The sequence below is a fragment of the Micropterus dolomieu genome, linkage group LG05 (genome assembly GCF_021292245.1).
Source record: "Micropterus dolomieu isolate WLL.071019.BEF.003 ecotype Adirondacks linkage group LG05, ASM2129224v1, whole genome shotgun sequence".
In the NCBI taxonomy this organism is placed as follows: domain Eukaryota; kingdom Metazoa; phylum Chordata; class Actinopteri; order Centrarchiformes; family Centrarchidae; genus Micropterus; species Micropterus dolomieu.
The window spans coordinates 3,171,479-3,198,945 of record NC_060154.1 but is presented as its reverse complement, the minus strand read 5'-3'; the positions used below and the strand labels follow the sequence as shown (position 1 = coordinate 3,198,945).

At 40.0% G+C, this 27,467-nt stretch overlaps 1 protein-coding gene across 1 annotated transcript in view; it reads left to right on the top strand.

Annotated features, from left to right (window-relative positions):
* The window catches only part of LOC123971083 (carboxyl-terminal PDZ ligand of neuronal nitric oxide synthase protein-like), a 223,364-nt gene that overhangs the window by 121,391 nt on the left and 74,506 nt on the right, over nucleotides 1-27,467 (top strand). Inside the window, exons 6-7 of the mRNA XM_046049669.1 lie at nucleotides 15,631-15,772; nucleotides 21,973-22,142. Of these exons, the coding sequence (XP_045905625.1) occupies nucleotides 15,631-15,772; nucleotides 21,973-22,142 (312 nt within the window). The remainder of the gene's footprint in view (nucleotides 1-15,630; nucleotides 15,773-21,972; nucleotides 22,143-27,467) is intronic.

Sequence of the window (27,467 nt, the reverse complement as noted above, 5' to 3'; positions counted from 1 at the left end):
GGGGGGGGGGTTGAGCTGAAAACAGAGTCCAGCAATGTGTCACAGTTAGAAAATGTGCTCCCAGTTTTCCACTTTAGCTTCCAGTTCGCAGGAGTTGATGGTTAAGTCCAGGGGTTAGCAGAGTGAAACACACACGGCCTCATTATCTCTTACAGACAGACAGACACACACACACACACACACACACACACACACACACACTCTGTTCGGAAGACTAAATGGAAAGTGATGCATACCAAAATTCTCTTGGGGTAACTATGGCCCTGAGGCCATTAAGCTGGAAACCAGTATGTGTGTGTTTGTCGACTTTTTTTACAGTATAGTGGTGGTGGAGAAACTATATGAGCAAAATGTTTTTTTCATGCAATGCAGCATTATATTTTATGGGTACAACTCATGTATTAATGTCGACGTCTGGATTATATTTATAAGATTGTCATAGTTGTTAAAAATACTGTTTATGATGGCAAAGCCAGCGTGAAAGCACCTGCTGTGATTGACAAACAGCAATACTAGAAAGTTTATAAGACAGTATGTTTGTAAGAGATTATTTCTTGGCCGAGACATTTTTTCCATGTGTGTGTCTGGTGATTAACAGAAGCTAGAGCAACCTCCACTTTGAAAACACTTGCTGGTACGTACTGGTACAGCGAAATAAGGTTAACAAACCAATGAAAAGTTTATTTGGCTTAACTGTGTCACAACAAGCTTTACATTTCCACATTACCAACCATCTTCTATTGTAATATGGCAAACTTTTTAGCAAACAGTTGCCTTTTAAGTCATCCAGCACGGAGCAACATAAGCATTTATTAGGAGTTGTGTTTGGGTCCACCTGTTGAATGCAAGTCCAATATTCACTCCCCTTTCACTTTTGTTTTGGTCTCAACCAGATGACTCAACTGTTATTTATTCTGTCTGCCATTTGTCTTGGGCAGGTAGTGTACAAGTGGGTTTTATCAGAGCTTTTTAGGCTAAAAACAGCTGGTAAAAAACCAGCACTGATCAGAGCGCTGAGAGTGAACAAACCTATAAAGTCACAGGCTATGCAACTAAAACAGTGAGCTGAAAGACGTAACAAGCTGAGGTGAAAAGCTTAGGGGAAATGCAGTGTTGGTTGATTAGTGGCACCTTTCACATTACAAGTCATTCGATCCATTGTTAATATAAAAATATTGATTAGTGCAACTTTAAATAAAACATTACAAATGTCTAAAATGAACTTAACATCGTCAAATAATAAGTCCAACCAGGGGCGTAGATATAGACAGTGCAGACAGTGTAGCCGCACTAGGGCCCGTACTGTACAGGGGCCTGTGACGGGAGTGTGCCCCACCAGGACGAGCAGGACTTCGCCGTAAAAATGCAACTTCATTCATCAAACAACAGTTGACTCCTAGCTCACCTGCTATCACTGTATCACCAATGAAATCATGTGGTAGGCCTATATATACCCTCAAATGTGCATATCCCCCTTTGCCATGGTGTCAGTCAGTAGTTTTACCCACAAAAGTCTGTAGCAAGCAAAGTATAAAAAAAACGTATTCCACAAATGAATATTGTCTTATTTTCTTTGGTAGGCTATATTCGTGTCCCAAACATAGAACAAAGCTACATATGCAATGGTGATTGCTGGGTAATATGAGTACGGCTGCCCAATCTTAAGTTTCTACTTGATCATGTGACAAGACAACAAGACTAGCTAAGTGAAACTGGGTGAAATGCAAAATCTGTAAGTAGTAAGCATACGTACAAGCTAGCAGTCATGACATTCAAACATAAAAGTTGTTTCAAGAAGAGACAGGAGAGAAAAGAACAGGAGGAGAGGGTTGCAAAGCTCCCAAATAACATTGTTTTGGATTTTTTACTGAGGACATTGTCAAAGATTTTGCTCAAATCAAGGCTCGTCGGAGGCCATTCAAATAGATGAGTACAGGTGCTTTTTGATTTGGTGTGGCTGCTGTGCCGCTGTTTTAAAGGCTGAGCGTTGTGGATGTGCTTGTCGTATTAAACCAAATGGGCACCGTAGCTGGCCTGTTTTCAGGACATGGTGTTGTTTTTAAGTTTCTTATTTACCATAATCTCTTGCCTCTCTATGCCGAAGAGGAATGTGGTTGCCGTGAGGTTATTGTACAGAAACTTATAACTTTCTCTTTGATTTCTGTACTTCGCAAATACAATAGTCTAGGTGACACAGTGCGACTCTAAAATCCATCACTTTAGATTGCTGCGTCGTGATTGCTGAGTTGTATAACACATCTAGATGTGAATACCATGAAATGAGAGCTGAAATTCTGAACTCTTGTCTCAGACTCATCTTTTGATCTTAAACCCAAATGTCTTCAGTGAACAACAAAAACAAAGGAATTTGCCTTACCGTTCCAATACTTTTGAAGGGGACTGTAATCTTATCAGTTGTTGAAGTGTGCACAATAAGGAAACAAGGCCACACACATTTGCCAATATAGGGTTCCCTTCTAGACACGAACAGTATGTGTGCACGTGTGCTTTGCAACTGTGGAGCCAAGGGCCCATCATCACAGCCTGCACTGGGGCCCGTTGTTACTAACTTACGCTAGTGGTCCAAACACTATTTCATTAACAGTACTATTCTGTCAGCACATAAATATAATTACTAAACCCAAATGGTCATGTGAAGTATGCAAAAGAAAGACTTTTGTCAAGCAAAAAGAAAGAGATAAGTAATGAACAAATGAATGAATGTGGTTTATAGCAAATAATTTCAGGGTTTACTTGTGCTTGTACCAACAGAAATATGTGGAGAAAACACTGTATTATCCTTTAAACGGTTGCAAAAAAGTTGTGTAAGTATTCCTAAGACCAAAGAGGAAGACAGAAGGAAAAAGAGAATAGAGGAGACGAGAGAAAAAACATCTGTAATAGACCTACTCAAAGACAGAGAGGTGTAGAAGATTGGAAAGAACAAAAAGAATGAAACATTTATGGCATAATGAAAAAAAGAATGGGCATATACATATCAAACATGCAATAAAAATGTCATCCAAAGCACGACATGGTTTTGTGCGAGTGTGTTTTGATGTGTAGAAGGTTGCGAGTGGAAGATTAAGTAGAAGATTAAGCAGGCTTTATTTCCCTCTTAACTACCAGCAGTGAAAGAATGGCTTGGCGTTAAATCACAGTTGCATAAAAAGGCTTTAGTGGCCTATCAGTTCTAACACTGAGACAGGCTGTTTCTCTCTCTCTCTCTCCCCCATTCTGACTCTTACTCTCTCACACTTCCCCTTATTCCTCCGATCAACACTTTAAAGGAGGCTAATGAATGACCTGGCCTCTATTTTGTACAATTGTAGTGAGAGTGATAGAGCAGAGACCAGTGAATGTTCATCAGAATACTCAATGCTGCTTCGGTGTGTGTCTGTGTGTGAGAGATTGTATTATGTATAATCATCTAAAATGATTGTATTTAGTGTGTTTTGTCCAATTGGAAGAGGCTGGTTTAAGTGAGAAATAACAGTCTGAGCCAGTTTCAAAGTTGAACGACATATTTCCTAGAAACAATGTGAAACTCTGTGCAACAGTCTCTGATGTACTTTTTCTCTAATTTGGTGGGTGTGTTACCCAATCAGCTGCAACGTGTAAATAAACACTGCCGTATTTAAAAGGCATTGATGGCCCTACGATGGACCGGCGACCTGTCCCGGTTGTACCCCGCCTTTCGCCCGATGTAAGCTGGGATTGGCTGCAGCCCCCTGCGACCCTGTACGCAGAGTTTCGGAGTTGTAACAAATGTATACTGATACAATACACTGTGTTATTCAAGATGCCAATAACATTCAGTATGCGATGATTTTTATATTAAACTTGATTAAAGTTTACGATAACTTAACTCCAGTTTCCTCTTGCATAGTTGCTAAAATATATTGTGACGCAAGTCAATGCAATTAAGTCAAGTATTTTGTAACTTCTATATAATCCATTAAGAAATAGTATACAACACTGCACCATACTCAAATTCACATAACTTGAAAACTCCCTTATTGCTGAACTTAAGAGAGGGTTGCTGGCCAGAAACGGTTGCAAAACCCTGACTCTGGTTTTGGATTTAAGCCAGTCAATTAAAAGGCTCAAAATGACTCCTGATTTTTAAATCGTTGGTTAGTCAATCCATCCAACACTTTAAGAGTAATCTATCATGAAAACAGTAGACAAAACCATTCAATTTGTGCACAAGAAATATCAAAATCCAGTAGGAATAAAATGTACCGTGTAGTAAAGCTTTGCATAGAAAAGCAAGTCCAGCTCTTGACCATGTCATGTGTTCAAATCATTATACTCTTTCCAATCTTTATCTCATAACTTCACCAATGAGGCAGTAACACATTAACAGGCCAAGCGTGAAGAGGGACACACATGAAGATAATAAAGACGATGGATAAAACCTGGTTATGGTCTTTTAAACCTGCTAATGGACTATAACACAACACATCCCATCACTGCTGCTAAATGGAAACCTTGCAGCTGGCAGCTGTGTTTTTTTTATGTTGTAATTATACTGATAGGCCACATGATCGCTTTTTCCAGTAAGGGAAGTAATGCAAATGCACTTAATAACCAATGGATTAAAAACATAAAAACAGCAAATAATGAACCTCAGTGAGTCAAAACAACAGTTTTTTGGTCCTTATTTTTTATTTTTTTATTTATATAGCTATCTATCTAATGGTTATGATGGATAAAAACTAATTTGCTGTCCACAGCTGGTTGATGAGCTGGAGAGAGAGTTGTGGTTATTGTGTCAAGTGTTAATTGAGTTCTCTCTCTGTGGATAGATGCCCTCCAACCATATGCTGTCATTCAGTGTTGTCTAATGGATTCAACTTATGCAGCCTTGGACGTGGAGGACAAGTTGAATGTTCTGCTTTTGGGGATGATTGAAAAGCAAACATAATAATGAAATGCATTATGAATGATTTTTTGAAAAATCTTCTCATACTGTAATTACGCAGGAACGTACTGAGTGAGCTACAGCAATAAAAAAGCCCATTTTTAGCAGTATATTGTAGTAGAGAGTGCACTCACAATGGGTAGATGGCCTGGTAAAGTTTCAGAATTTGACTGAGGATCGATGGTTTCATCATTGACATTGAGGAGCGTTAATATAAAATAACATATGGCTATTTCCAGACATATAAATAATAAGGACTCGCATAATTCTCGATATACTTGGTTAAGTAAATTGGATTTTATAGCCTTTCAGGACTTTTTATTGAATATCCATATCATAGTGAAATGATCCTTCGGTCTTTAGCTTTTCTCTCTCGATCTGATATTTTTATTTTTTTTTACCTCTCTGTCAAGGATGTAGTGCTTTTACAGCAGAGGCTGAAATAAACCACAGTTGAACAAATCACTGCACACATTGGATGTGAGTGCTTCAGACTGCCTCTGTCCAGGTACTACATATCAAGGGTGTGATATATTGGTCATGAGATGTCCGTAGTGAGTTGTTAACACAGGCAGAAGTTAATAATGTTTTCCTCTTTTTTTGGTATGAGTTTGTAATTTTTAATTCAAGAAAACCATACAAAACACAAATATACCATCATATTGCATCCTTTTGTAAACACACAATATGCCCAAGACATAGGGACTTGTTCCTAGGATAAAAAGAAAAGACAAATAACTAGTTTTAGAGAGATTGGAGTAGACATAGGGAGAGAAGTCCATTCAGCATAAAAGTAAAAACAAAAGCATCATAATGCTACTCTGTTGTGTAGGTGACACAAAGGACACACCTTTGTAGGCTGCGGCCTTATCACACCTCTGAACTTCACTTCGTCTGTGAAGCTACACCTGAACATGATAACTTTTTTTTAGGGCTGGACAGAAAGACAATAACAATAAGTATGGCAATACAATTCTTTTCAATAATAATATAACAAAAGTTCAATAAATATTCAATAAATGTTTGATTTTATTCACTTGAGTCATGCACAAATTAGGACTTTTTTTTTATTAAGATTTTTATTATTTTGAGAACAAGGACTGAAAAAAGCTTTTACTTAATTTTACTCATGCATAGTTGTTAACAAATATTTTTTCATAGTTGTTTTGAATGTTCTACCTCAGATTTGTGAAGTGATGGCTACAAGTGTTGACCATAAAGAAGAGTTTAAACCACTATTAACCATTCGCCGTCACTCAGGAGCAGAAATTGGCCTTTAAAGTCGGTTTGATACCTATCATGATAATTATTGATATCGAAAGATATGAAACGTTTTATTGTGATAACATTTTTGGCCATATCGTCCAGCCCTATGTTTTTTTATTGATATTGAAACCATTATTGAGACTGCCTAATGATCCAGGTTTTACTTGGTTTGATGAGACCCAATGGCTGCCAGATTTGGCGGTGTTCCAACTCGAAGACAGTCGAAGGTACTGCATTTTTCCTTTAACTGAGGTCCTTTGATGTTGTGTTTCCCCCCTTTACAAGAAATTAACTTGGAGCATAGCCTAAATGGCATTTCCTTTCCTCCTCATATTTCGTTTTTGTGAAATTAAGCCAAGCCTTTGAACACTTTGCACATTCAGCCATCCTAGCAAGGAACCAAGTGACCAAATGAGAAATGAAGGGAACGAGGGCGTGAGGTAGGCCTGCACGATATGAGGAAAATCTGAGAGAAAGTGAGAGAGAGAAATACAAACTTAACTTTTCTTTGGCAACAGCAGATCCTGTGTAACTCTGTTTGCAGTAAAGTGTATACGACTAAACTGCAGACTGTAGTCTCTGGTAACAGTGACAACCAGATATTAACCTGTGACAGCAACCTATGCTGGGAAAGTAAACATCTATGTAATAGTAGAAATCTCACCAATCTGAACACATTTCCTCACAGTCACACTCAAACCTGTTTATTGATTAGTACTTATTTTGGTCTGCTAGTGTTCTTACACACTTGTGTGTTTTCTCACTCAGCTGTCCCACTAATTTCTCCGAGGTAAATAACAACATGAACATCTGCCCAGGCTTTGCCCTAATGATAAGTTAAGCTGGTGATCAGGGAGTTGCTGGTGCAACTCTCTAACTAAAACTCCACTAATGTGTTAATTTACACCAGGGAAGGGCAGTTAAGAGGGAGCAGAATCAGATTGAGGTGGTGTAGGATGTGCAAATTCTGAAGGGATATGGTTAAAATGTAAATACAGGATGATGAGAGAATGAATGAGCTCATCAACAGAGGAGAGAATCACTGGAAAGGCTTTAAGCAGGAGTAACTCCCCAGCCGTCCGCTCATTGTTTACACTGCTCTTTTCTAAATTGCATTATACTCCCTTTTGTCCCTTAATCTTGCTTGTGCCAAGACTTCCAAGAGGACAATGAAAGCCCCACTGAACCTTTGTGGTTAATCTGGGATAAATAATACATTGTGCTTTTGACTAGGTCGTATCCTATAGCCACAAAGAAAGCATATTCTGCTGCAGTGATCCAGCTCACTGGCAGCTTGATATATAGAGAAGAGATAGAACGACAGAGATACAGAGGGCACATTTATTCAGTTGAATTGACAGAGAGGAAAAGTGAAGGGGAGAACGATAGAGACGTAGAAAGAGATCTAGACAGAGATGGTGACAGATGTCCAAACTATTTCATGTTTTTACAGCAGGATATACAGGCTTTGCATTTGAGTGACAAATCTCTTAGCAGTCTTGTCAGCTGCCAAAATTGGAGATCCATTGGAGAATTGGATCGGGGCAGAAAATGTCTAGATACAGGACAACCGCTCTGATACAGATGTAGTTAACTGAAAAAGATTAGTGTGTTGGAAGGGACTGTCCATTCAGCAAAGGTATTGATAACACTGACAAGGCACATTTGTAAGTGATTAACGAGAAAAAGCCTTCAACCAAATCAAAAAATCAAACAGGGTCTTTCTCAATATCTTTCAGATCGACCCATACGACACTTTCAAAAACAAACACTTCATTAGCCCTTTGTGATCCGTGATGGTTAAGATGTGGTTAAGTTGGGGCGCTCGCTTGGTAGGGCACACACCCCATGCCTGTGAGACATTGAAATATTATCCACAAAGTCCAATTTGAGCAACAAATCCATGAATTTGTAGGCTTATGAAACACTGCACAACAGTTTATAATGTTACAATGTAGCTGTCCAGCAGTAGTTTTCATTGATCGCCAGGCAAACAGTAGAAATACAGTGTTGAGATTACAAAGTAATTCTCCAGGAAAGTATCTTTGCACATATTTCATTGGCAGCGCCTTGCCAACGTTGAAGTTCCATTCAAATGAGACTTCTTTTTTTCACACAATGCAATCATCTGTCTGGGGGAGAGGTTTTGTGAAAACAAAAGTCATGCTACTTCTGCGTTTGCTTATTACTCTTATGGCCAAATAGGTCAAAAGTCTCGGGAGAGTGTAAACACTGGTCATTTTAAGTATTTGAACAGATGGCCAATGCTGTTGTTTATCTTGTAAAGTTTCACAGTTGCCCCTCATGTTCGTAGCTCTGCTGCTTTGGGCTTTGCCTGAAAGTTTGCCTGATTCAGTTTAAACAGGAGAACTGTTCAAAGTGAGAAGCTGCGCTCACGATAAAATCACAGCATGAATCTTATCTAGTTTTCCTGTCCCATAAAGAATGTAACCAAAGAGGCCCTCATTGCAAAGGTCAAAGCTATTCTTTCTCCCAGTGAAATAGGGCTGAACGATTATTTGTATTCAAATCGGAATAGAGATTTGAAAGAACACAATTAGCATGAAGACAGAGGTTAAAATGTAGGTTAACTATAAAGCGCATCGGACCCGTTTTAAACAGTCATGCAGTTAGATTCATTCTGTTGTCATTCTTGTGTGTCAGACTGGTTAACCAATCACAAGCGCCATGTGCCTCCTGTTACGGTCCACACATCCATTGACATGCTGTTAAGTTAAGTGAGTACTTTTCCTGCCTGATTTTGCTGACTTGTTCAGATTTTGTTAATTTTAATCTCTCAATGTTAAACTTTTTGGAAACTGTCCCCACCGGGCCACTGGGTTTGAAACTTACTGGCCCTCCTTCCAAAAGTTATTTATCAGTGTTACAACAAAACCAGACTTATTAATACTGTTAACATGTTGTCGTATTTAATCGTTTATTAAATACATCCTGAATATAAAGAATCTAAACTAAAATGTAATCACAGTTAAAATTATAAAAAAAGAAAAAGGTTTACAAAACAATTTACTTTTAAAACAAAACAGACTAACAGACTGCTCTCTCTCCTGTTGACAGCCATTTGATAAAAAAAACTTTACACAGAGCAGCGGATACAAGTCGTCTCTATCCTGATTGACAGGTCACCGTGGTAGTGACATGTCAATCACAAAGTAGTCCCGCCCTAAGGGCCTGTGTCCACCAAAGCATTTTTTGCCAGCTGAAAACGCCACCTGCTCTTCTGAAAACGCCTAGCTGGGAGCGCTAGAGTGCGTTTTAGAGGAGCAGTGTTTTTTTTTTTTTGGAGACGCTGTCATTGCTATGATACATAATTTCCATGGAGGCAATGTGTTGCAAGTAGGGTAGCCTACTTAATTTTACTGAATGTAAAAAAAATGTCACCACAGAGTATGTAGGCCTACTTGCTCTGCATGAATCAAAGGCTGAAACAAGATTCTCGATGCCGTTCTGTGTCTTCCTGCCCGGTTCATCTGCTCTTTGCTGCTTGATGCGGCTTCCGTCAAAAATAGACTGGCAGTGAATATTGAACTTTAGCTGAACTTTTTTTTTTTGCAAATCCAATCATAATCACAATTACATTAATTTTTTACAGTGAAACATCTTGTGCATGTTTTTATTACAACTAAGCTTACCCACTGTAATACATCGCTCTCCAGTCTACCCCAAAACTTTGTTTCTTTGCTTCGTCCTGTGTGTGTAGTGTATTAATTGTGTGAGTGTTTTTTTATTGATATTCTCAGTGCAATTATCGCTAATTTGAGAACCCTGAATTGACACCACATCTTACTGTCACACAAACACCTAATTTTTTCATCATTTTATTTTTTGTGATCAACATTTTTACAAGTATAAGGGGGGGTATAGACATATCCATGAACAAGGACATCTATTATAGCAGTTGTATAAAGAAAATACCTTACATCACAAGGGCATAACAGTAATATTACAGTGAAGTGATTCGGCTGGTGTACGATAGAGCCCCTCAGCTAATAACTCTTTTCCAAAAAAATGATTAGATTTAGATGCGACTTTGCTGGACGGGACTAAAGACACACGTGATTGAGTTTACTTTCTATTGTGATAGTTATTGTAACACCTCTTGTGAGAAGGATCAGGGTCCAGCCCGGACAGCTCTTCCTCTAGTGAGGAGGAAACTTTGATATGTAGTGGCAGAAACTTGCTTCCATGAGATGAGAGATCTCTCTCTCTCTCTCTCTTTATCGCCCATTGCCATGAATGTTTAGGTTGCAATGTTGTCAGAGCCCAAATTCACATATATAAACAATAAAAAATATATAATTAATTAATAATGTGATAATTAACTTACTTTATACAAACAACAATGGTTCTCCGTTTGTTGCATGAGGAAATACATTTAGCTGCAATGAGATGGCAATAAGTAGGAGAGTTTCTGTGTGTATGATTTAGCTCTCTTTGCATACACACACAGTTTGGAGCAGGTTTCTAGTCTTTCTTCTATTGCTACTGTGGAATGAAGTTGGTTCAATATAAACTAGGCCTGTGTGTGTGTGTATATATTAGTGGCTTAGTTGGTGTATATATTAGTGGCTTAGCTTGGTACATTTCACTTGGGGGTAGCTTCAGTGTAGTGAAGCTTCATTTACTACATTTCACTACATTTTCCAAGTAGCTTGGCCAACACTGTATCTGACTTTATCTTTTTTAGTACAGTGTTGAAGTTTTCACTGCTTATCTCAGATATGTTTTTATGAATTGTAACGCCCAAGTACACAAAAGTGTTTCTAATATGAATAGGTGAGGGGATAGAACCCTGAACATGTATATTATTCAGTGGCATCAGGGCGGACTTTGTCCATTTTATTTTATAACCTGACAGATCACTAAATTTATCAAATTCTTCAATTATCAGGTGTATAGAGGTGTCAATTTGATCTAGAAACAAAATTATATCATCAGCATATAACGATATGATATGATTATGACCGCCAATTTTCATGGGTGAAGCTCTAGATTATTTTTTCAGCATTTTAAATAGGTTTTGTGCACAGGTCGGGACGTCACCTTTGTGTGTCTGAACCAGAAAAGTGTAGATGTGATGGATGCAGTTGTATGGGTTGTTGTAAGTTGACCTACAGAAATACTTTACATTAAATTACCTGCTCCTAGCAAAAGCCCTTTTGTCAGATAAATCAATATTAACGGGACAATGTGATCAGTAACAATTATTGGCTATGGTATCAATAATACCTAATCATTTTGAAGGACTTTTACTAATGGGGCTCAATGTGGATGAGTTACAGGTGAGGTACAAGTCATACAGATATCACGTTCAAGTCACTCACAGACCTAGAAACAGAACAACCTGTGTGTTTGTCAGGCAATAGTTGATTCTGTTGTTTTTCTCTGTGGGTGCATGATGACAGTTTGGTAGATAGGAACCAGCCGTTGCCTAGACAGCCAAGGACAAGAGATATGGCACGCTTCTTCAGTCTTAGAAGTTTACAGACAGACTGGCACCACTTAGAATGTAATACATTTCAACATGACTTAGGTAAGCATTAGAGTTCAACAGCCAATAAGATGGTTACACATATTTAGGCCAGTAAAGAATAACCTTATATGGGTTGCATTGTGGACTCCACAGGGACAGTAAAGGGATAAATTCTGTGGAATTCTTCCCAGAAGGTATGATTTGAGTTCATAAGAGTTAGAAAATGTGATTGATGGTATGGAGGAGATGGAGTAGAAGTGAACAGCACAGCATGGGGAAAAGTGAACAGAGAGTCTGAGGAGAAAGAGAGAGCTAGGGAGAGACAAAGTAAAGGATACAAGGGTTGTTACAAAAAGGAGATATCTGCAAACAGTGTACTTGCATGTGGGAATCTCTGACCAATTTCATCCCCAACACTATAAGAAGAAATTTCCAAAAAGGTCTTGAACACACAGGACAATATTATGTTTATCATTACTTATATTTGTCTGTTAGTTTGATGTCTTGATGTTTTTCAGCTGAATCATGCTCTCCAGTTTCTTTTAACAGCAGTTTGCTCCAAGGCAATATCCTCTTTAAGTGACAATATTTTATCTTATCCTTTCTCGACACTGGATTAAAGCAATCCGTCTTTTCTGTTTCAGGATATTAATGCTTGTAGCTAGAAAATTAGAAAAGAGAGAAGACAAATGTCAAAGGGACAGCAAGTGTACAGCTAAATATGGTTTAGGCCGAAAGCTGTCTTTTTCCATTTACCGTATAATATCTGTCTGTATAAATTTAGCTGTTCAGTTACTGTTCTTGGAGACATTCTCCATACTCCGCTACGCATATCGATGTTTCCTGATTGGCTGATAACATTATCATTACGTTCCAACAGTAAAAAGTTGAAACAACTTAAGAAACACAACACTGATACACTTTAGATTACTCTACTTTGAGTGTATGTAAGGTTGCAGCTTTAATGGTCTCTATTTATTTTTGATGGACACCATCAAAGGGGGGGGGGGATTTAGTGGACATGTTTTTAGTAACTTAGCTTTTTTACTATTTCACCGTTTTAATCGTACTTCGTTCTCCATCTTAAGTATCACTCAGTTATTGAATTCTCCCGCTTCTTATGTCGTTTTCCCATTACCAATACCAGCTCAACTCGCCTCGCCTTGACCGTCCTGCGCAGATAGTACCCAGAGATAGTACCCTTCAATGTAGCTAGTCGTCATAGCAACGCCACACACAACTGCTGCAACGTAATGTTCAATGCGACACATACCAGCGACGCACAAACAGCTGTCTCTTCATTTAAGTTAACAGTTTCAACAATACTCAGAATTTAAAGACAGATAAGACGGAGGCGATACGCAAAAAGTACCTGGTAGCAGGTACAAGTACAACTTTTACACAATGGAAAACCAAAACAAGGTGAGTCGAGCTGGTACTGTGCAGTGGAAAAGGGGCTTTACCGTCTCTCTCTCCCTGTATGTCCACTTTGGTGACTTCCTCCATCAGTAGTAGGCTAGGCTGTATAAAGTCACCAGAAAAACAGACCTTGTCTTCTGGACTTTTCCTGTGGTGATTCCGTTCACAGCAGCAGCTGAGCTGCACGTAGAGGAGGCGTGTTAACGACGTAGGCTATCAAAAAAACAACAACGTGCTAGCTAATGAATAACATCTGACTGGTGTGTTCGCTGTTGCTTTACCCGGTCCGCTCTTGTAAAATATCCACAGTGTTTCTCTGATAAATGCTATTATGTGTCGCCTAACCTGGGCGGCCCACTGAAGTGAAGTGTATGTATGGTAAACACTGAACGAACCGTGTTTTTCTTTTTACAAGCTAGGTCTTTAATAGTGTCGACATGCACTGTCTCCCTCTATCTTGTTAGAGACTTTGTGAGTAGACGGCTGCATGCAGACGCAGACGGAGGGGCGTGGCTGCGCGGTGAGGGAGAGAGAGAGGAGCAAACGCTGGCAGGACTTTACGGAAACATTAATTAACTCAACATCAAACTATATCGGTATAAACGGTATTGTGTAATTTCATATGTCTTTTGAAATTATATCGGTATACCTCATTATACCGATATACCTCCCAGCCTTATGTTACCATATACCACATTGTCTTATCCATTGCCTCACTCTACGTGGCAAAGAAGTGCAAGTTTGATTATAAAAGCTTGGACTTCCGCCAGATTTTCATGAATTTGTACCCCATGAAACAGTACCATAGCCATGAAAGGTGTTTAAACTTTTGAAGTGGCAACATGCTGTCTAAACATAACACAGTGGAGGCCTCAAAGGCACTTACTCTGATTATGTAAGGGTCAATGGCAATCGAGGACATTTTTCAGATCTGGACATAAATTCCTATTCTGCTGATACTGGCAGCTGTTGGTTGGTCGCTTTGGAAACATCAGCAGTATTCCGGCGCCAGCCAACCCCCCTCGGCCCGCGGAGGCCGCGTGAGTTGACCCGGGGCGCCCCGCGGGGCCCGTGGACAATAAATGACCAGAGTTGTAAATGAAAGGGACTTGCGGTTATGGAGATATAAAATGAATGTATGTCAGTGGGAGTGTTATTTGATATACGCTTAGTAGCTCCACCGAGAGGCTGATTGACACCAAATTTCACACAGCCCCTCGGGAGGGCATGGCAGATAAAGTCCCCGAGTTTGGTGTAGATCGGCCATTGCAAACGTAAGATATGACACCACATCCAGTTTTTTGCTTTTCGGCAAAAATTTGTTAGCTTATAATTCGGAGGTTTTTTGGCGGATCAAAGTTCCCTATACAAACTTTTATCGTCACGGTCCAGGGATGGTCTGTGCCAAGTTTGGTGGCAATCGGACTTTCGAGTTCCCAGCCCATTCGGGCTTGGACCCATAATTACACTATGAGGACGCTACGACTGCTGCCAAACCTCACTGAACTGAAATTGACTTATGAGTGGAGTTTTTCTGAACTCAAAACCTCTGTGGACTAAAGTCCACGCCCAGCACCTCAAAACACTGCCAAAACCAGTTAAAGTTTTTAATGTAACAAAACAACAAGATAAATTATATTTTTCAAATGATACTAAGCCTGGGTCCATATGATGTTATGATACTGATCTGGACTGAACACTTTTTGAGACAAGACTTCAGACTGGTTCAGAGTTTATAACCGGAACAAGAAAGGATTTAGTCTGTTGGCAGAGTCTTGATTGTGTTCTGGCTTTTAGGCCACACTGCATCTGTTCTGCTTAATCAGCTGAGGATGAGTTGTGTTTTGAGGCTAGGCCACAGTGCTTAAAAAAAATTTTTTATGCCTCTGCACCTCTCTACTGTGACAAGCCGCACAAGAGAGGGCTGAGAGCAGACATAAGTCTCCTTAGTTGTTTTCGCTTGACCTGCCTTTTCAGAGCAGGGCGAAAAGAGTAAAGGAGGAGATAAGCAGAGACATTGAGCTCTTTGCACCTGAAGACTAAGGAACAATCTGGTCAAAAATAAAAATTACATTTTGATATTCCACTGAGTTTGGACAGTAAACACAATTAACCTCCTCTACCTGATTGTAAAACATCATCAGGTGACATTGTTGACTCTGCATGTGACACTAGTGGAAAAAGGCTCAGTGTGGAGTCTTTGGTCTAAAAACACTGCAAAGCTCGGTCTGGATTTCAGTATTTCCTGGCATGTGGGAAGTGATAGTTTTACTTTTCTGGTGTGTTTAGAATACCCCAAAAAACTGGGTTGCAGGATAACCAGAGAAAAGAGCGCCACATACATAAACTCAAACTTAGCCAGGAAAAAATGAAAGGAAAAAGTTCTGAATAAAATGTTTTAACTTTGGTTTAAAAACACTGCACAGCAATGAGTGTTTTGAACCAAATGGCAACACAGAAGTACAAATTATGTTCAGAGAATTACAACTGCAATGTCTTTCTTTCTCTTTCTCTCCCCAACCAGAGTCAGGCCATGCGTATTGTGCGGACAGTCGGCCAGGCGTTCGAGGTTTGTCATAAACTCAGTCTGCAGCACACACAGCAGAATGCAGATGGACAGGAGGACTGCCACAGCGAAAAGAATGGCAACGACTCCTCTGTCACAGGTACTTTACACCAACACACACAGGAACACACAAACAGCCAGCATCCCTTTCTTACTGGTCTGCATTCTGCTTGGCACTGCTGATCTTCCCTCAAGGACAAGGCTTTTTATCCACATTTTTCAAGATGTAGTGCTTGTTCACTTATTATAACAATGAACAATCACAAGGCAACATTAGACAGAAGAGCCACAGAGTGCAGGGTTGATGGTTTCTTGTGGGAGTTCTGTATTTTGTTAAAAGGGAAAAGGTATGTGTTGCAACCTTCTAGAAGTTCCTTGAAGGTTCAAGTGAAAAATGGAAAGAATAAAAAAACAGCTGTAATGTTTCTCTTGGAGGAGATGTTCTTTTATTCTTAATTCTTAGTTCTGGATTTACTGTAGTATCACCGAGCAGATTTCATTTCAGACGGGTAAGGTCAATGATTATTTATGTGGCAAAGCAAGAAGAAATTATATACTTTATTGTGTACAGCACATTTTGTGTGATTACACAGGTGTAAACAACAATAGAGAAAATACAAAGTTTCAGGGTTCAGTGTGGTGATGGAAGTGGCGGAGCTTCTATTTGGTTGCGGCTCTAAAAATGTGTCTAAAATTAATAACATAAAAATGGCTGAGGGGAGACAAGGATCACATCATGGCTGACAGACATAGCCAAGCTTGTGCCATCGTCCATCAAGATTAACATTTTTCAAATTATACCGCCCCCCTCTCCTTTTTTCCCGTATTTTTCCACCCGTGATCCGTTATTAGGGCAGCAGGTAAGCCGCTTCTGGGCTTGTTAATGACGCAGGATATCAAACAACCCCAAATCCCCCTGGCACCACTGCTGCACTTACTTTCCACATCTTTTCTAGCTCCTCTTTCAGCCTTTGGTATTTCTCAAGCTTCTCGTGCTCCTTCTTCTTAATGTTGTCCCTCCATGAAGGTTCTTCATCTTCCTTGTCCTCACCCTCGGGTTTCTGCTGCCTGAGGTATTCACTAAGCCCTTCATCTTTGGGGGCCATCTTCCTGATGCACTCCTGGATCTTTGCTGTTTCATCCTGGACAGTGGTCTTGACACTCACTAGCCCTCGGCCTCCCTCGCTACGCTTGGTGTACTGTCTCAGGGTGCTGGATTTGGGGTGAAACCCTCCATGCATTGTGAGGAGCTTTCTTGTCTTGATGTCAGTGGCCTCTATCTCCTCCTTTGGCCAGTTTATTATACCAGCGGGGTGTCTGATGACTGGCAGGGCGAATGTGTTGATGGCTCGGATCTTGTTTTTCCCATTCAGCTGACTTTTCAGGACCTGCCTTACTCTCTGTAGGTATTTGGCTGTGCCAGACTTCCTTGCTGCCTACTTATGTTTTCCGTTAGCCGGCGGCACCCCAATGTATTTGTAGCTGTCCTGAACATCCGCAGTGTGGCCTTCTGGTAGTTAATCCCCTCGGTTCTGATCATCTCATTTTTGATACCACTTGTCCAGTCCGAACGACATTCTAATGTCGTTGCTGTAGATCCTGGTAGTGTGGATCAGTGAGTCCATGTCTCGCTCATTTCTGGCATACAGCTTGATGTTATCCATGTAGAGGAGGTGACTGATGGTTATTCCACTTTGGAACCGGTATCCATAGCTAGTCTTTGTAATGATCTGGCTGGGGGGGTTCAGGCCTATGCAGAACAGCAGCAGGGATAGTGCTTCACCTTGGTATATGACGCACTTGATGGTGACTTGTGCAATTGGCTTTGAGTTTGCTTCCAGACTTGTTTTTCAGAGCCCCATTGAGTTGTTGATGAAGGCTATTAGTGTCCTGTTGATCTCGTACATTTCCAAGCATTCCAGTATCCATGTATGTGGCACTAAGTTGTAAGCTTTCCTGGAGCTTCCATGTTGTGCAGAGGCAGGTTATTGGCTGGTAGTTGGATAGGATTGTTGTTATATGTGTATATATATATATATATATATATATATATATATATATATATATATATATATATATATATATATATATATATATATGTATATGTGTGTATATGTATATATATATATATATATATATGTGTGTATATGTCTCGTCTTTCTAAAGGGATGAGCAAAACTCATCCCTTTAGAAAGACGAGACAAACAAACCAGGGAGGAATAGTATTTTTAGTTCAAGGAATGAATCTAAAACATATTGAATAGCATCATCAAGGCCATGGGCGAATCTGAATATAACATCCAGAAATAATGTAAAATCTAAATTCTTGGCAACACATTCCCCAGTGCGCACAAACACCTACACCTACTTTCACATACTGTATGTCCTCAGATAACACAAACAGATTGTTCTGCATACATACACACACACACACACACACACACACACACACTTTCATTCCTGCCTGCATTGTGCCCAAGTTGGCAAGCAGGGGAGGGTGATGCTGGAGTGAATGTCACGGATGAGTCAACCAAAAGAAAGGAGGCACCGTACAACAACACTGGTGGGCTGAGCTACTTTTATCTGTTGCCTCGTGCCTGGACATGATGGGCTTCACTGCAGCCCAGGGACACGTGGCTCTGAGTGAGGTCTAAGAGGACAGACGCGCAGATTCAGCAGTTGGAAGTGTCCACGAACAGAGCTCTTTCACACCAGTGTTCCAGTCATTACAGTAGCCAGTGCTGGTCACCCTCCCCATCTCGATCTGAGAGCACCAGGCTGGGGATATGTTATCTCCACCCCCCACTTCCAGCCCTCCAGAGACGAGCTCCCTTTCACATGCTGATGAGCCCAGAGATCACCCACCCACTATAACTGTACATCCACACATGATGAAAGGACCCCACATGCATACAAACTTAGGCCTATACACTCATGCTTCCACACTTGCTGTCATGGGGTTTTAAGCAACACAAGAACTGTCATGCGCAGCCAATGAGCTTATCTGGAGAACTAATTATCATGGCAATGAAAGGAGAAGGGATAGAAGAGTGGGAGATAGCGGATTAGAGAAACGGAAAGCTGGAAGAAAGCATGGGTAGTGGAGAGAAGCAGGAAGAAGAGATGAATATTAGAGGAAAAAGGAACTTGGGATCATGTAGGATGAGAGGAGCGAGAAGAGATGAAATGTGGAATTGAATTGGAGAGGGGATGAAGAACTGGGTTGAGCAGCAGCGAGTCAGAAGAAAGGAGGAAAGAGCCACAGTACAGAGCAAGTGATTTTGTTTTCAACTGGACAAAATGCTGCAACATATAATCTTTTATTAACAATGAATAACTATATGAAAAATGCATTGCATCACTGAGCTAATAAAGTCTACTCAATGGAAAATAAAGCCCAACTGTGGAACAGTAATATTATCATTACAGTTCACATTAACATAAGACGCAAGGGTGCCACATCAATTCAGCAGTTCAGTGATCACACACTGAATTAAAGCCTACAGGACATATGATGGGGCATCTTGGAGACTTGTCAGCGATATTCAGAAATGTTACTATACTGAACAAAAATGTTTGTATGGCAAGCTATTTAGACTGATTCAGTTTGATTTTTAGATTTCTTTACAAAGGAGATATGCTGCCCAAATGTGAGATAGTTGTGGTTTTTTCCAATGAAGGTTCACATGTTTAAGTACTTTAGTTAAAGTAAATGCCAGTTGCGTAAATCAGACAAATCATTTCACTTCAGTATTATTTTGTCAAAGCTTATTTGATCATCCCTGCACTGGAAAGAGCGAGTCAGAAAAACAAGTCACACAAGTTGCAACGAACCACATATCAGTGTAAAATATAAACTATACAATGCAGCACATTTAAGATATGCTTACATTATAATAACAAGACAACCACACATTAATGTTAATGCCAATAAGTTAATAACAAATACCAAAATTCAAAACAATCCACTAATGAAAGGCCAATCACAGGTGATGCACCTGAAAGAAGTGCAATAACATAGATAATATATGACACCTAACCTAAATTTTAAATGTAAGCCTGATGTCAAAAACTCCAGAATAAAAACAAACAAAAACTGCTTGAAATAACTTGATTTGTGATTGAAACAAGCGAGAAAAAATGACTTGTTCAGTTGGATATATTTTACATTAAACTCAAAGTGGTTCAGTTCATCATCTCACAACAAGATATTGAATCCCTTAACATGATGTCCCCTATTGAACATAATTCACATTCGTTCTAGAGACTGGTCCTTTCACAGCTCCAGTGCTGTTCTGTTTGAGTCTTTATATTAAGGTGTGCAAACTTTCCAGGAATTTTCTTCTGACCATTTAATTAATGACAGCTTTAACCAGCAAGTTAGGGCAGAGCAGAGGTGAAGTCAAAGAGGAAAAGGACAAAGAAGAGGGGGGGGGGACCTGTCAACAACAAAGCACAGGAGGAAGGGCAGGACAGCACATCACTGATCGGTGGGTAGAAAGGAGGAGGAAGAGGAGTGGTAATGGAGGAAGAAGTGATGGTAGTGCTGCCAGCAGGTTATCAAGCATGCAGTTCATGGGAGGGGGAGGAGAGGGAGCAGTGGGCCAGTGCCAGATTGTTGGAGATGAGGTTTAAGTGGAGGGGGTGGACAGCGCTAATAGCTGGGTGCACAAGAGAAGGAAGGGGATGCGTAAATGGAAGAGGAGGTGGCTGAGGATGAAGGTGGAGGTTGGATGGACAGTGGAGGTGAAGAGTTGAAGGAGAGGATGAAAAGGCGGAGGACACTGCAGCAGGAACAGTAATCGGGATGTAATGGGGGGGAGGAAAAAGAAAACATGAAGGAAACAAGTAGCCATATCGGGCCTAACTTTACCTATTTTGCGTGAGAACACTAGCCCGTTGTTAATTGCTCAGTATTGAAATTTAAATTTGTGGGGTTTTTTTACATTTTGTTAATGAGTGCAGCCACTAAGATCCTTTCTTCTTTTGAGTACTTTTTCATGTTTTCAAAATGATTGCTTTTTTAAATGAAACTTGTATGATGTTGTTTTGAGGGGCGGCCTTGACTAAAGTTACTTGAGTCTATTTGTAAATGTCATCTATTCTGGCTGTAAATAGCTTTGCCGCTTAAGAGAGAAGGGTCCTAGTAGCTCAACAATCATATATTTTTAGTACAGTCAGGCTGCCAGGAAGACAATGCAATCCTGTCTAGTGGACAGTTGTCAATAACAAGAAAATGCATGACATGCAAGTAGAGCAAATTTCCTTTGAATTGGGTGAGGTTATGACACACAGCGAGCAGCTTCATGCTTTGGAGTCAGGGGAAGAAGTGTTCCAACAACTGTAACAAACTGTTATAGCTGTGTTCTGGTGAATTGTCTGGTGAGGCAAGTCAAAATAGTAAAATATTTATTTTTTATTCAAATTCATAAGGCAAAGACACTCTTATACTTATATAATTATAGTTTTTTTGTGTTGATTTTATCAGAATATTTGAAAGTGTAGGATAACCATATTTTAGTCATTTAGTCACTCCCATTCAGGTGTGTCATTGTATTGATCTGGTACAAATTGTAGCAGCTTTTGACAGTGTGTTTTACTGAGCTGAAGTGGATGGTTTCCTTTGCCAAAGATATTAAAAACATTTTTAAAATAAATTCTTACCAGATAAAAAGAGAAGGAATGTCTCAATTTGGCTTTGACAAAAAAGTCAATTGGGACCCATTTCCAAGGTAACCGTTTCATTTATCAAGTATAGAGTGCAGAAGAAGAGTAGGAATGCTCTTCATAAACTGTTTTGTTGCAGCCTGAATTGATTTTGTCTTGTACACAGGCAATATTGTTGATCTTAAATGGTTAGTGATATATGCTTCATTGAAAACACAATCTGTATCCAACTTGGTCCAATTTGTCCCATAAAAATGTATTAACGGCAATCAGACCGCTATTTAAAAACCAAAACGCACAATGGAAATTCCCATGAAACAAGAGAGTGCTGGCAGCATTGTATTATATTTAGATTTGCATTGTGTTGTTGATCATTGTGTGGTAATATAGGGATTTTTTTCACTGTTTATTTGCTTGAGTTGCACCACAGAACAACTAGAACTGTTAAACTATTATTCAAGCTCATAATCATGCAGACAATATACTGTACTATGGTTGTATATGGATAATGTTTCTTACTTGTTATTTATGTGTGTCACCCATGTGTGCGTGTGTACATGCTCATGCCTACATGTGTGTATGCAGGCGTGCGTGCTTATCCACCTGTATGTGTGTGTACTTTCCTCGGCTCAGCTCGAGAGCTAACGGGCGTTGAGAAGACGGCATCTGTCACAGAGGAGACGGATATCGATGCGGAGGAGGTGATCCAGGTGCCGGCAGCAGAGGAGTTAAACCTCAATAGGGGAGTGACTGATCTGGACGCCACGGCCAAGACCCCAGACCTGAACCACTCAGAGAGCAAGGTAAATTATCCCACATGTGTGTTTTTGTACCTCTGACCAGCAGAGGCTTACGTCAAATCTCCTAGTGATCTTTCTCCATGTGTGGTGCCAACTTGGCAGTGCAGTGGACAAATGGCTATTTACAAATAATTTATCAAAAGCTATACACACTAGATTAACTCTCTCTATTCATTTAGCTCATACTTTTATCCAAGGCGACTTACATTTGCCAAGTTTGTCAGAGGTCGCACGCCTGTGGAGCAACTAGGGGTTTCTCCGGGACACATTGGTGGATATGTCCCAGTGGGGAATTGAACCCAGGTCTTTCACATCAAAGATATGTGTCTTATCCACTGCTCCATCTCCACCCCACTTTCAAGATCACATACATCAAGATTCTGATTCTAATTTGGTAGAATATTTTTCCGAGCTTTCGTTTCACAATCACAATCCTTCAAACCAGTTTGATGCTGAGACTGGAATCTATGGTTACTTTACCTTTTAAGGGCTGAACGATTTTGGAAAGTAATTAAATTTTTTACAACATATAATCTTTTATATTTTTTAATATAATTGCGATTTTTTAAATCAATATTGCGATTTAAGCTCTTTACCTTCTGTATTATTCTAAACGGACAAGCATTAAATCATTGTATAGTGTCTTAAACATAGACTGTTCTTTCTTGTAGGCCAGGCCTGTGTTATGATGAAATTAGGTGATGCATGAATTATTATTATGAGCAATGGTGGAGAAGAAATATCAAATTATAATAATATGAGAAAGATCATTTGAGAGTCAAGTCATGGCATTAAATAATATGATTTAATATCATCAGGTCGGCCTACCTACAGACCACAAGAAAAACTAAGTTCACCACAGTGTGTTATACATATACAGTAAGCGCTTAATACAAAGTCCACAGTTCAACTGCTAATTAATGAGTCTATCTCAGTTCTAATCTCCTAGGAGTCTCTCAACAAAAACCACAAAAAATACTCCGTTTGAGGTTCAATTCAAAAGTTGGCCAAGGGTTGACCTCTCGTGTTTAATAGACAAGTTTAATAATTCTCCAACACTGTAGTCCCCCTGCAGCCTGCTGTTAAGCAGCGCACCGTCTGTAACCAGGCTGTAACTCGGGAAAGACTGGGCCTCTTTCGGACTTGTGAGTTTGGTTTGAAACGCCGTTTCACAGATATTTCCTGAGCTGACTGGTGGCTGTGAGTGTGACACTGGTGTCGATAATGAAAAGCCAAAGTACGCATAGACGCCTGGTTGAGCATCTGATTGCACACTGGCACGTCAAAAGCGCGTGATTTGACAGCAAAACGCACGTCTTTGAAGTGTGATCTGCCATTAAAACGCACATTCTCGAAAACGGGCGTTTTTTTCTATGAAAACGGGTGTCTTTCGTTTTTGTCATGGCGTTGAAACGCAGTTATGAACGTGTAAACAGGTCAATCAAACAAGCAGTGCAAACCTGTGTTGGAAGTGTCCAAACAAGCGAAAAGAAGGTGCTCTTCCTTTAGTGTTCTTCTTTTTAGGGCTTCAGACCATCATGTGTTGTCAACTAGATGGGGTTTAGGGCTTAAAATCATTTATCATTATCATTAAACCCAATGAAAACATGAATTATCAAGGACAAATTTGACAGAAAATCATCCTATAATTGTTGAGTTATTATAATCATGTAGGCTATAAATGATATAAACACAAAACAGACAGAATGTGTATGAGGGATGACAGTAGCTGCATAGATTATATCTTCAATCAAGGTCGACACTATTATTGCGTCCTGCTGTCAATTTGCACGCTTTTGACGTGCCAGTGTGCAATCACACGCTCGACCAGACGTCCACGAGTACTTTGGCTTGCGATAATCGATCGACACAATACTTACTACACGTGTCTTTCTGTTATGCATTTTTTCTGTGCGCCAAAGCGGTGGATGGCCCGATGATTTCAACCACCAACTCCACCAAGTTACCCGCGGGTGCTAATTTAATTCCCTGTGTGATACTAAAGTTTCTGTAGTGTCAACTTCTGTTAAGCTTAGGGGCATTGTACATCAACAACTCACGGTACAGCGTACGTGAAGTTGATGCTTCCTCTGCAGACTGGTTTACTCTCACGTGTCATGTGACTAGATTGTAATCGCAGCCTTTGCGATTAGAAAATCTTGTTTTATCATATCGCGATAATATCGTAAATGCAATTAATCGTTCAGCCCAACTTTAGAGAAAACAATGGTTTTTGAAACTGCCAGACATCAAACTAGAAAGATAATTGTTTTTGTATAATAAAAAGGGTCAGCAATCAGTTTTTAAAATGCAAGGAACAAAGGGAAACATTGATGGTGATCTTGGACCTATGGTAGTGGCTCTGTCCATAGGGACTTGACTTGAGAGCGAGAGGTTAGCCGATTCAAGTCCCGCTCAGACCAGATGGTACAGAGTGTGGACTGGTAGCTGGAGAGGTGCCAGATGTCCTGGTAGTAAATCAAAAATCTGTTTAGTCACTCCAGGTCAGGCTGACCCCTGAGTGTAATAGTGCATATCTGAAGTTTACACAAGTCTGTAGATTTTTTAGTTTTATGTCTTTGAGGATCTCCTATTCATAAGGTTTCCTTGAGGCTTGAAATGGAAACTTTTTTCATATACTGTATGTGGCTGTATTAAACACCAGTAAAATCACACACCACACCAAGCCTGCGTTTATGTGTGGCATGAGTATAGAAATAGCTCCCACTACTTGGTTTCTATTCAGAAGCTATCAGCAGTATGATGGCAGCTGAGCTCCAAGACTACTATGCTAGTCAGCCAGGTTATGTGTGTGTGTTTGTGCAGTTTGTGTTCGTACATTGTGTTAGTGATTTGATACAGCTCAGTTAGACCGTCTGCTCTCTGGCCTGTGGAAACACACCACCAGCAGTCTATCTATAACCAGAGAAATGCTCTCTGGCCTCTCTGGAGGTGTGTGAGGGCGGCTGTCTGGCTCAGCTGGCAGAGCAGAGTAGTAGCTGTTGTTTACTGGGTTATACACTAGTATGCAGGGGTGTAATTGTGTTTTTGATCAGCTGTGGGAGGATGACACTGCATGATGAGGGCAGAGATGGGGTGCAGGTAATGTTTATTACACCACTCTTTGGCTTGAGACCTTGCGCTCTGCATCACGTTGTCAACAATGGTTTCTCATTGTTTTTTGTTTTTTTTATTACTTCCTTGGCTTTGCTGAGTGAGGGAAGGGGGGAACGGTAGTGGACAAGGATAGAGGGAGAACTTTCTCCAAGTGTAAAATAATAAAAAAATATATATTTTTATCCTCATTGTTAAAAGAAATATTTTTTATTGTATTGAAACATTTTGTTCCATTTGCAGTCCATTCAGGGAAATGATTGCTTTTCATAGTTTTAAGATGCAACCTTGTCATCTTAAAGTTATTTCCTGAACCTCAAAAATAATATTGAATGTGTACAAACTGTTCATTGCCAATGCAAAATGTTCATACTGAACATATCTGCAAAACATTCACTGTCAATGTATTTCTTAATTTTATATAGCTGCTCCTGGCAACTAAAGCATGAATAACGTTTTTAGATTGTCCACAAACTTTTCCTAACATTAACAAAGTGTTTTAGTAGGCTAGGATTTTCAGTATGCTTCAAACAAAATGCTTGTTGCATTGTCCAACTTTGATGTGAACATGATGAACAATCCGGCTACAACATTCATGTTTCATGTGTCATGTTTTCTGCAAGTTTGCAGTGGTATTCATTTAAATTGAATTAATATGTTGTTACCATACTTACCACAACAAAGTATAAATAAAACTGTCATAACTGCTAGTTTTATACAACTGGCCTGCTCCAGAAAAAATCGATGCAACAAAATTTATCACAGGGCAATAATGAGGTTGTTCCCTGAAAGGTTGTAACATTAGCCAAATTCACTGTTTTAGCCTAGCAATTATCGCAGGGGGCAAATCTGCCAGCACAGCCCTTTTCACCTTGCCACTAAAAGTGTCAAAAAGTCCCCATTGCAGAAAAAAGCCCTGATCTGTAGTTAACTCCGGGTAATTAGGTAGGTTCGCGGGAAGTCTCAAGTAATGGTAAATAATTAAATGGACAAGCTTTTAGGCAACAGTCCAGGCTAGAGTTTATTAAACTTTTTAAAATATTAAATGTTATGTCACCTTAGGCTGCTAGCTCACTGAAACAACCCTCTTAACTCACCACATGGAGACTCACCAGAGCAAGACTTTGAGGCCTGTTTTGGGTCCTAACATACAAAACCAAGCTATTCATCTGTTTAACAGTCCTTGGGTCCCATTAACGTTAGAGTTATGAGACCTTTCATTACAGCGCCTGATTGAAAGCAACACAGCGTGAAATCACTGAAACAACGAGCTCTCAGCAGTGACCTCCATTCTCAGGTCATTGGAGGAAGTGTGCGTCTGTGTGTGCTACAGTTTGTATAGCTGCGTTTGCATGTACATGTACTGTATGTGTGTTTGTTGTTGTTTTTTTCTTGGACACATTTGTCACTCTTAACAGCTTGACAGATTAAATGGGAATGTGCAGGGACAAGTGGGGGAACATAACATTGAATAAGATATGTGAGTGTGTGTGCGTCTGTGTGCCTTTTACGTTAGTGCATATGTGTATGCATTTTTATTATACAACTGTGTGTATTTCCCGAGCGGAGGGATTTGATTCACTACAGGGTTCCTCTGGAAGCTCATGAAAGGGAAAGCAGCCTGTGAGTGTTAAAGTTCATTCTCCTCCTGTCAGCTCCCGTTAGACTGACAAATCCCTCGGCGCCCTGCGTTCAAACGATCCCGTAGGACTCGGAGAGCACACATCAATCCTGACTCTTGGGCTTTGTGTCCATGAGGTTGAATCAGGACGTTTTCTTTTAAAAGGCTTGACTCTGGTATCAGAAAGAGTATTACTACAGAGAAGTTGGAAGGACCAAAGTCCCAGTTTATAGAGAACTGCAATCAACACATTTCATGGGGCTGCACTTTCGGCAAGAGACAGATGCTCATCGATGGTTTCAATAAAAAAGTGAGTGCTGTGCAGAACAAAAAATAAAACAAAGATAAGAGTGTGCATGAAACAAAATGTAAACACAATCTTTCACTTACATCAGTCTTACGTTTATAAGCTCCCGGTCATAAATAGGAGATCAGTGCAAGAGTTTAAGTATAAACTGTTGTTTTCTTTGTGTGTGTGAATTAGACAGAGACAGAAGGTGTGGGTGTGTGTGTGTGTGTGTGTGTGTGTGTGTGTGTGTGTGTGTGTGTGTGTGTGTGTGTGTGTGTGTGTGTGTGTGTGTGTGTGTGTGTGT